General features: G+C 45.1%; 1 protein-coding gene across 1 annotated transcript in view; it reads left to right on the forward strand.

Annotated features, from left to right (window-relative positions):
* The first annotated feature begins 8,057 nt into the window (after positions 1–8,057).
* The window catches only part of LOC102242636 (ubiquitin-conjugating enzyme E2 E1), a 54,149-nt gene continuing 50,903 nt past the window's right edge, over positions 8,058–11,303 (forward strand). Inside the window, exon 1 of the mRNA XM_005863645.2 lies at positions 8,058–8,267. Coding sequence (XP_005863707.1) covers positions 8,116–8,267 — 152 coding nt within the window. The 5' untranslated portion in view covers positions 8,058–8,115. The remainder of the gene's footprint in view (positions 8,268–11,303) is intronic.

Below are 11,303 nucleotides of genomic sequence, written 5' to 3' on the forward strand. Positions count from 1 at the left end.
GGAGAGAGGGAGGGAGGGAGGGAATGAGAGAGAGATTGAGCAGGAATCTGTGCCCAGCCCAATGCCCCCTGCTGAGGTGCTAGAAGACCCTGACAGGGCCCAGCTCCGTGGAAGGCAGTGCTGGGTGGATAGAACAGAGGAGGCTTACCTCCACGGAGGTTACGTGGCTTCCATAGTCCCTGGCTGCTGCTGCATGCTTCAGCTATAAAGACGTGGATTCCACCTTCAAATTTTGCTTCTCCTTCTGTTTTCAAGGTGGAATCAACATAGATGGTGTTTTATTTTTGCTGTTTGGGTTATCAGCTCTTTGGGATTCTCAGAACTTACCTTCGCAGTTCAAACATTTCCATTAGAATGCAGTCCCCCCCCCCCCCCCCCCCCCCCCCCACCCCCCCCCAAAAAAAAAGATGTGGATTCCACAAGTCCCCATCATCTGCTTTGATTTCTCTTGGTTCTGCTGCTAACTAGGCCTGCCCATCTCGCTTCTCTGGACTTCAGCTTCCACATCTGTCAATAGAACAGGGTACCTTGGTGGTCTCTAGAGCTCTTCTAATTGGGCATTCTGAACCTCTGAGGATGAGGCTGGAATCCCCTTCCATGCTGGGGATCGGGTGTCACTCCAGGCCTCATCCTACGATCCCACATGTCCCTTGTCAACTGCTTGATGATGGTGTACTCACACATGTGGGAATGCTGGGACATAGAGGAGGTGGGGACAGGAAAACAGGACTATTACCGGTAAAGACAAGTGTGGTTTTCATTCCCTACCTTCTTTAATTTTTAAAAAATATATAGTTATATTGATGAGAGAGAGAGAGAGAGAGAGAGAGAGAGAAACATCAATGATGAGAGAGAATAATTGATCAGCTGCCAACCTGGGCATGTGCACTGAACCGGATCGAACCATGACCTCCTGGTTCATAGGTCGATGCTCAACCATGGAGCCATGACAGCCAGGCTAATTTTTTACTTAGTGTGCCTACTAAGTGCCACGCACTGTTCTAGAATACTTCTAAGCAGGCGTATATTCTACCATCGCGGGACTTAAATTCCCAGAGCTTCAACATTACACAGTGATTAAGTAACTAAGCGCAGAGAATTAGGAATTAGGAGCTGCTTCCCTAAGCCTGCACTCCTCAATGGCTTCCTTGGAGTTTCCTTGACTTCTTTCGCTCCTTTCTGGCTTTTCTACCAAACTAATCTTTTAAAAATACCCCTCAGGCTAAAATGCCTCTGATGTCTCTCCCTTGTGCCTTTTACCCTTTAATGAGATCCAGGCTTCTTAGCTCACCGTGGAGCCCCCCTGTAAACCCGAGGGACCTACTTTTCATCCTTCTCTCCACCCTTACTTTTCTGAGTCTTTCAATAAATTAATCTACCCACAGTGACTCCCTGAGATTTTCTGCTTCCATATATACTTTGTCCTTTTAAGAGTTAGTGGTTAGGTTTTTTAAATGTACTAAAGTAGTGCACACTTATCTTAAGAAGTGAAACAATCCAGAGACATGTAATGAGTTGGCAACCTCTTCTTGAGGTGACTACATTTACAGGAGAGTCACAGAATAATACAGAGAACACTGATGTACCCTTTCCCCAGATTCGCCAATTTGTAATATTTTAGCACATTTGTTTTATTCTCTTCCTTCTCTCCTCTCTCTCTCTCTCCCTCTCTGTCTCATATCTACACACACACATATTGTCAGTTATTTTTCCAAGCTATTTAAATCATTTTCAGACATCAAGGCTCTTTACCCTATAATGTTTCAGTGTGTATTTTTCCAAAACAAGAATATCCTCAGTATAGTTATCAACTTCAGGAAACTTAACATTGATTTGGAACGTCAATCTAATCTAACTTCCATACTCATAATTTTTTTCAATTGACCTAATTATATTCATTATAATATTTTTTCCCATTCAGTAAAGGATCTGCTCCAAGGATCTTTTTTTTAATATATTTTTGTTGATTTCAGAGAAGAAGGGAGAGGGAGAGAGAGATAGAAACATCAATGATGAGAGAGAATTATCTATCAGCTGCCTCCTGCACACCCCACACTGGGGATCCAGTCCACAATCCGGGCATGTGCTCCAACCAAACTGTGACCTCTAGGTTCATAGGTCGATGACACCCAGCCACTGAGCCATACAAGGTGTTGATGTTTTTAAAAAAAGTTCCACAATTGATAATTAAGAATGTGAAATAAAAGTAATTTCCCTACTATTTTATTCCTCCAAATTTTAGTAACTAAAAAAGTGTTAAGTTTAAAAAGAAATAAGAAAAAAGAAAAGAAAAACAACACCCCTCCCCCCGCAATGTGTTAAATTCAAGAAAAGGTTTCAGAGATTAATGAACCAAATAGCTCAAACTGCAATCCAGTATATTCCAATATAGTCTGTCCTTATGTTATCAATATGTAGGAGGTTGAAGAAGGAAGTTTGTTTAGAGAATAGGCCATACAGTTGAAATGCTAAATTATAAATTGAAAAGAATGCTTTCATATTAAATACTATCCATTTGTCAACATCAAATAAACCTTTTCGTCTGTGTCTGAGAAAGCATTAGATTTTTATCAAGTCTTGGTAAATTTTGAAAATCACATGGTTGTTCAATGCCTCCATGTGGTAGAAAAAATAATGTAGCTGCCCTAGCTTCCTGTGATAGCAACATTCAGGACAATGCTTAGGGAAGAGGTTTTTTCAAAGGGATGAGTGTTTTTAAAGAAAGCCTATGGAAAAATGACCCCAATTGAAGATAAAAGCCCCAGATCTCATTAGGCTTCGTGGAATTGACCCTTCTTTGGGAACCTTCCTTATCTTTCTCTATAAGGAACGGATTTTTCGGGCAAAGGAGCATCGTAAAATAAGACAAAGTAGACCAAAATCCGCAGTGAGTCCATCTTTTCAGAAAGGCTTTATAGAAATTCTTTTAAAATTCCAAACATAAGATTTTTTTTCTTTTGACACAAAAGGAAATCCTTTCTGTTTAGCCATAAGGTAAGTCTAAAATCCATATTTTAAAATATTAATGTGTTTTAAAAAGAGAGAAAAAAAAGAAAGAAAAAAATGTTAATTTGTTTGACAATTTTTTTAAATCCTTGCCCAAGGATACGTTTTTTAAATTGATTTTAGAGAAAGGAAGGGCATGGGGGGAGAGAGAGTCAGAGAGAGAGAGATATCAGTTGCCTCCAGTACTCACCCCAACCCAAGTTTGTGCCCTGATCATGAATCAAACCCGCTGGCCACCGCTCCATGTCCTGGAAGATGCTCCAACCAATTGAGCCACACCGGGCAGGGCTGCTTGACAATTTTTTGGGTGTGAAATTGGCCAGAAAGAATGGTGACCTTTATGAAATATTGAAGTTCAGTGTAAGCAGCAAGGCATAAATAGGAGTGCTCAAAAGTGAGACTGGGTCTCTTGCTTTTGAATCAACTGTATTATTTCACCTCCCAGGGATCAGGCAGCACCTTGACCTTCAAGTGCTTCTACTTAAAAGTGCTCGATACTCTACAGATGGCTTGAAGAAGGGAGCTGGATCATTCTGAGAATCAGAAATAGGTATTGGTAAAAACCGAAGCCCACTTTCTCAAAGCCCATGGTTACCACATGGGCTTCTATGACTGGGTGCATCTTTTAAGTGTAAATGGCGCATTCCTATCAAAGCATCAAATAAATGCACTTGCTCCGGCAGCATAGACTACTACAGAGTTGGGGGAGGGGCAGAGGGGTATTTTTGTGGCATACCCTTTGCTTTCTTTAGGAGAATACAGCATGAGAATGTACTATGTATTAAAACTATATCCACAAATAGGAAATAAATAATAAGGATCATTCTCAGAATGGAGAGTAGGAAACTTCAACAGGGGGCATTAATTGGTTCAAGTAAATGTCATAAAATCAGTGATTCCCTTAACTTGCTTCTATTTTTCCACTTTCCCAGCTGTCTTGATTGTATATATTTTAAATATCAGAGTTATATTTAATATACATTTTAAACTATAATTGAGCCTTCTCCTCCCCGCTGTACCCATCTCCCAATATTGCCAGAACCGACAAAATTATTTGTGGACAGCAAGGGCCATAACCCAAATTTGGTCATGGATTTACTGCATGACCTTGGACAGGACATACTTGCTTCTTTGCCTTAATTTCTTTATCTGCAACATGAGGAATTCGAACTCAGAGATATCTTAGGCACCTTCTAGTAAAGAAAATCCTCTGATTCCTCGAGGCTGTCTTTCTCCTAAGGTAGTTTCTCATCCATTCTAAGTCATAAAGACCCCGTGTCTTAACAAAACTCCTAAGATGTAGGATCAGGCAGGGGTAATCATTGACTTTGCATAACAATTCATAAACCACCTTCATTATAGATACACGTTTGATCCTTTTAGCAACTCTGCGCAGGTATTTGTAGATGAGGAGACTGAAGCTCAGACAGGTCAGGTTAGCTCCTTTGGCCTTGTAGTTAGTTAATAAGTAGAAAAGCTAGAAGGTGGTGAATGCATTTCTATTTTCATTTTATGACGGAGACAGTGAGACAACTGTATATTTAAAATAATCTGACATAAAGATTAGTCTTTTGAGAGCAGTGGATTCTTTTCTAAACATTTTGAGGTTTTTATTGCCCCTCAGTAGGTCATTCGCCAACCATAAAGGACTAACCAGGGCTAGGGATGAGAAAGGCCACAAGAGGCGCGTGTCCTTCCAGACTGGTGGCTGGGAGCACTTCCCTATTGTGGAGGAGCCCTGGAGTCCATGATTTATTTCCCCAGGGGCCAGTCCAACCCAAGCATCAACAATGCAACACAAAGCACCACATTCAGTTGTTTTACAAAAATATTATTGCGGTTAGTACCCAAGCACACAGTTTCTGTAAACCAACTGAAGAAAAAGTCACCCACCATCCTCGTCACATCAGCAAACGGAACTTTTTATTTTCCTGTGTTCTCTGCCAGCTCTCATTTCTATATATATGATTTTTTTTTTTTTTACTGGTTGTAATCATAGTGGAGACTGGCATTTTAATGTACCAGAAACCCAAATTTTTATAAGAAAGTTTCAATTGTGATAACTGTCTTTAGATTATTTTCTTCATCCCAGCTGAGTTTATTTCATACTTACACTTGCTTATTGTTTTCTCTTGAATTTATATCTTTCTCATCAGAAGTACAAAACCTGGTTTTAAGGAGATTTTGTTTTCAAATAGCATACAGCAGGGAATGTCATTGTTTTTATATATTCTACCAGGAATATATAAACTCCTGAAAGCAAACACTTATGTCTGGGGATCTTTTCAAATTTCGTATGTATTTGAGTGACTGAGGGGTAGCTCTGTCTGCAGGCAGGAGGCTAGAGGCTAAAATGATAATCAATAGATTCTTCCCAGCTATTGGAGTCCTTGATGCTGACAATTCCTAGTATACGGTTTCCTGGTAAGGATTGAGCAAGCAGCCTGTGCAATTACTTTATGAATCTTGATAACGCTGGAGTTTCATGTTGAGGGCCAAAAGGGGTTTAGGGAGGTGGTAAGAATGTTTTCCTGGTTAGTGGGTATGCCATAGGCTTTATGTCTTGTGTTGTCCTGCGGGTAAGTGAAGCCACTGTTGCCATGGAAAAGGATGGCCACTTGAGGGAGATAATTTAGAGTGGCCCCTGGAAATGTGAAGGGGCGGTCTCCTTAAGGCACAGACCTTGTATGTGTAGCATTGCACATGTCTCAGCAGTTCCCTCCAACTGAAATAACAAATAAGAAACTACATCGTACCGTGATGGCTTAATCTTCTTTTGATGACTTCATCTTAAAAAATATTAATCTTGGTAAAAATACTAAATTAGGAACAATTCAGAAGAATTACTGATTGTTTTTAAAATGATGATTTGAATAGCCCTTATATTGTAGCTGAAGAAGGTACAGGAGTCACTAAAAGACTTAATCCAACCTCCAACCATCAAACTTTGTGTCTAAAGTAAACTGACACCAAAAAACTCTAAATTCAGTCCAATTCAGTAGTAAAAGGTTTATTCCCGGGGAATGTCTCACATTTCTGAGCCTGTTACACGTTGTTTTTTTCGACCTGTCACGAAATCCTTCGCATCACTCCTATAAAACACCACCACCCTGTAAACAGTGACGGGCAGAGTCTAACATTGTGAACCGGCACGTGCTGGAGCAGAAGCCCAGTTGTTTGGGGTTTTCTCCCCGGCGAACCCACACCCACCGGCCGCCCCGCAGGTAAACTGCCAAAGGGAGAAGCCCACAGGGAAACCCTGCCCTGGGATTTCCTTTTCCCCCTTAAACCCATCACTTTTGAGGAGTTCCCGCTGCATTAGCCAAAGTCCTTGCCACCAGGTTACCATCTTTTTTTCGCCAATTTGCCAACCCACCCCCCCCTTTCCAAAAGCCTTTATCGGAAAGAACTTCCTCTGGTGGCCCCCGATGGCCTGCTCTTCCCACCCCTCCCCCCGCCCCCACCCCGCCCCTCGCAGCTGCAGGAGGGACAGGCCAGGAGGAGAGGAGTTTTATTTCAACCCTTCAGCTCTCCCAGTGTGGCTTTACTCTCCAGAGAGCTGCCATGGCAAAGGGAAACTCCAAGAAAAAGCATCACTAAAGCTCTTTACGCGTCACCCTGGGAGGACAGGGTGAGGCCCAAACCCCTCTTGATAGTGTGAGGATTCCCACCCACTCCACCCCTGAGGCTGGCAGCTCACCCTCAGATGTATAGCGGCTCCTGCAGCCACCACCACCACCGCCCCCAGCCCCCGGCAAGAGGAGCAAAAGACCCGGGGAGGGGCGGGGGCAGGGAGAGAAATGCAGTCTCCAGGTGCTCTCTGGACACCACGTGGAGCGGCTTCTGGAGGCATCTTCCCTAGACAGAGCCTAGAAGATGGTGAAGGCGGGGCTGCTCCAGGCAGTGCTTCCAAACCCTCACCAGGAGGCTGGGAGTCAAACACTTAAGGGCTCCAGCTGAAAATTAGATGGCGAAAGGGAAACAGGAGTGTTTGACAGGGAGAGTGTTCAGAGATGGGGAGGCCGGCCCTGGGCCTGCAGGTCCCAGTGCTAAGACTTCCCTGGTGGCTTCCAGTGTCTGAGCGGCTAGGAAGGGCAGGACAGACTCAGGCTGGCAGCCCAGGGCCCTGATGGCCATACCCGGCCTCACCACCACCCTGTCTGACCCCTAACTCCCCTCCTGCCATCAGCCTTGACCTTCAACCTGGCTCCCGGGTGCTCCCTGATTACCCCTCTGCCAACCTTCCGTGTCACTCGCATGCTTTTCCTCAGCACCTCACCTCCCGGGCTGGTCGGCTGTAGGCCTGGGTATGGCATCCTTGTGCAAGTTTGCTTGCTGGTGTGAGCCTGGTGCCCAGAGCGAAGGCATCCAGACCACAGCTAACGCTGGAGAGTGCTAACTGCATGCGGGCGTTGTGCTAAGAGCCTCCGTGCATCGCTCACTCGGTCCTCACTAGAACCATAGGAGGTAGGCGCCGTTTCCACCCCCATTTTTCAGGTGAGGAAATTGAGGCTCAGATGTTGTGTCTTTCCCAAGGTCACATGGCCAGGAAGTGGCTGATCAGGGCTTTACTCCAGGCAGCCTGACTCCAGACCAGTGCCCTTGACCCTGGCAATGCTACTTCCCCTCCCCAACACTGGCATCACGGCTCTGAGGAGGGTCTGATCCTTAGGGTGGCGCCTCAGGACTTAGGTCAAGGATCCAGGACGTTTCAGAGGGTCAGGACAAGTGGCGTTCCAGGTCACAGAGCTTTGAGCTCCCCAGGGCCCAGCCATGGGCGCTCCCCCCACCTCCCAGGCCACAGCACTGGCCCTGACTCCCTCCTTCCGTTCTCTGACTCCAGACATGAGTCCCCCAAGCTGCACTGGGTCCTGCTCTGAGGAGAGCAGGGAAAGGACATTCAGCCAGCCTTTCTCAGGGGCTTGCTGTGGGTGGGCCTAAGCCAGGCACAGTCTCCACTGTAGCCCTCCAACAAGGATCCCACTTTATTGATGGGAATGTTGAGGCTCAGGCCAGGGCTGGGGTGGAGTTGGCTGCAGGGGCGTGTTTCTCTGTTCTGTCTCCCTCCCGCTGCAGGGGCTGTTTGCGGGGTGGGGTGGGGGGTCCGCTATGTCGGATGACGATTCGAGGGCCAGCACCAGCTCTTCCTCATCTTCGTCCTCCAACCAGCCAACCGAGAAAGAAGCTAACACCCCCAAGAAGAAGGAGAGCAAAGTCAGCATGAGCAAGAACTCCAAGCTCCTCTCCACCAGCGCCAAGAGGTACCGGACTTTTCCTCCGCAGGTTCCTACGGCCCGAACGGCCTCTCGCTGCGTCTATGTGGTCTCCCTCCCAGGGAGGGTGGACGTCAATGCTGCTCGCGATTTGTGTGTTCTGAAAAAATGAAAAAAAAAGGGCCTGGGAAGCCCTCGCTATTTTTTTCTCTCTCGCTTCTTCTGTATTTTTTTCTAATCATTGTCCACCTGCAGTTGTTGTGACTCGCCTCTCACGTTTCTTCCTGAAGTTTGTAAGAATCACTTCTACTACTGACCCTGCCATCTGATTTCAAATGACTGGTCCTATTAATCACGAATCGGTGACCTCTTCCCCTCCCCCAGGGCCGTCATCGCACGTAATTACTAATAACCTGCCCAGACAACTCTATCAAAATGAATTCCGTTCCCATCTTACATCCTCCTCACCTGTTGCACATCAGATCTTTTTTTGAAGAGAGCTTTCTCCCAGAAATTGCAGAAGGAATAAAGAACTCATGGTAGTGGGCTAAAAACATGTAATAGGTGGAGACAGAAGTGTTCGTGTGGAATTGAAAGAGGTTTTTCTGATTTGGAGGGTTGAGGCCGATGAATGAATCAATCAATACATGATGTGAAGTGGTAATTCTAGGTTGTTTGGGGGATTCTCGTTTGTTCTGCTTAAGAGATTTCAATTTACCAAATTTCGGGGAGACAAATTTTCCCATGCTCTCTTGTGCTGTAAAACCTTGAGTTTGTGTGTGTTTTTCGAAGTTGAATTCAAGTGGTGGCTCTTTCTTCTTTTCCTCTTATGACTCTGGAAGAAGCTACTTTTTTTTTTTTACATCCACCATCCTTTAGTAATATCCTCTGATCCCCGTGACCCTTAAAAGAATCTATAGCAGATTCCTGGGAAGCCCCACACATTTCATAAATCCTTACTGCTCTCAGGTGGACAGTCATTAAACTTTAAAGTGGCAAACCAGGAAGATCATAAAGAATCCAAGTGGTGGGTTAGATAGGGATATCTTTCTTGAAAGAATGTAAAATAAAATGGAACACGAGGCTTTCGCTCTCTCCACTGAGGAATGAACCTGGAACTTGAAAGTGTGTTCCGTCATCTTCCCTGACTTGAAATTTGAAATGTTGGTCAAGTGCTTTGGTAACCAAACCATGGGCAGATGAAGGAGTGAGTGACTTCAGCTTGTTTTAAGTAGTGTAGACTGCAGAGGTCCAGAATTATGTGGCAAGATGCCTTGCCAGAGTGTTCTCATTTTCAGGGGGTTGGTTTGGTTGCATATCCACTTCCCAGAAGTCCTAACGGGCCCTCATTGATGAGCCCTGTGCTGGTTCTCCCAGAACCTGGCATCTACCCTGCCCACTTTGGATGGGGCCTTCCTTAATCTGCCTCTCCTCCACTTCCCTCCCAGGGTCTGGGCTCCTAGATCCACAGCTTTTAGCCTGACTTGACTAAGACAGGATGTTTGCTTTAGGTCATTAGTGTTTTTATATTTTGCTGACTGTCCCTGCTGAACATGTATATGTTTGGGGGTAAAGGCACAGGTTTCAGATATAAAACAGTCTGCTTTGTGTCAGCAAATTACAGATTTGTCATTAGAGAATTTGTCTATTTATACTAAGGGAGTTAAAAACTTACTTGGAAATGCCTGGGAAAGAGATGGTAGGTGTAGGATAAAAAAAAAAAAAAAGGGGGGAAGCTATAGACAGTAATATTGCCTATAAAGTTAATGTTGGTTTTAGCGCTCTGGATATCTTGCTGAAAGACTAGCTGAGAGTGTTAAAGTAGAGCTAAGGTTAATAGTAAAGGTAAAAAATGGAGAGGGACAGTGTGTCCAGGAAAGAATAAGGGAAATTGATCTTAGTGGGACCCTATAGAAGCGACTCTGTGAAATAGATTGATTTGGAAGCAGGTGTTGCCCATGGAATTGGAAGGAGCACGTATCCTAGGAGATAGAGTGAGAACCAGCACAGGGCTAATCAACGAGTGGGGTGACAAAGGTTACTTACCTGCATTTTGGGAAGTGGTTTCAAGGCCACTGGTAGAGGAAAGCCCCCATTGAGAGTGGTCTGGACAAGAATTACTCCGTGGAACATGTGCAAGTGTGTGTTGTAGAGATGAAGTGGATAAAGCTGTCTGGTGTGACACTTTTTAGGTATTAAGCAACTAGTTTTTCGTGACTATTTTGTAGTAGAGGTTGGGTAGACAAGGAGAAATGAAGTCAATATGTATTATTATACCAGTTGTGCTAGGGGAGTGGATAGTTTTTCCTATCTGTGTAGGTCTTAATGTACCGTCATTCAAATATGCAGGCAGGTAAAGAATCGGGAAAGCAGGATTCCAAACTTTTCGTCTAACATATAAGAATGAGCCAAACAGCAGGGATCCACATATCTCAACCGAAATGCCTATGGGTAGCAGTAGAATGTAGCGGGGCCCAGGTAAATAGATGTCGGCAGAGACTAAGCAAACCCCTTTCCAAGGTGGACGGGATTCGTAGGGGGCAGGACATGTTCTCCAACAGGAAGGTTTAAAGAACTTTCCCAATCACCACCGTTCAGTTCTCTTCACTTCCACCTGGAAAAAACAGTGCCTTCTAAAACCTGTTCCCCATGGCTTCCAGCCGGCCTGCCTGCCTGCCTACCCTCAAAAGCTGTGGGAAGAGAAAAGCGGCCATCATGGTTCAGATTGCCTTTAGAGAGTGTGTCTGTATGTGTTAGGTTTTTTGTGTGTGTGTGTTGTTTTTTTTACTGTGTTGCCCCGTGAGGTTTTTAAGTTAAACCATAGCCCTGTAGGGCTTTCTATGAGAGGAGCGGGAAAAGTTATAAAAATAGAAGGCACCGTTTCCAAGGTGGAAGAGGCTTAGAGGCCTCGAACTTGGTCGCCCTAATTGATGCTCTAAGCGCCTAGGTGAGCACAAGACAAAGGCCGGGGCTCCGGGTGCCCGGCCCGGCGGCGTCGGCCTGGGCGTGGGGGATGGGCCTTTGTGAAGTCGGTGGTTGGTGCCCAGATGGAAAACGGGGGGAGCCCCGGGCGCAGCGTGCCTT

The sequence above is a fragment of the Myotis brandtii genome, unplaced genomic scaffold, assembly GCF_000412655.1.
Source record: "Myotis brandtii unplaced genomic scaffold, ASM41265v1 scaffold18, whole genome shotgun sequence".
In the NCBI taxonomy this organism is placed as follows: domain Eukaryota; kingdom Metazoa; phylum Chordata; class Mammalia; order Chiroptera; family Vespertilionidae; genus Myotis; species Myotis brandtii.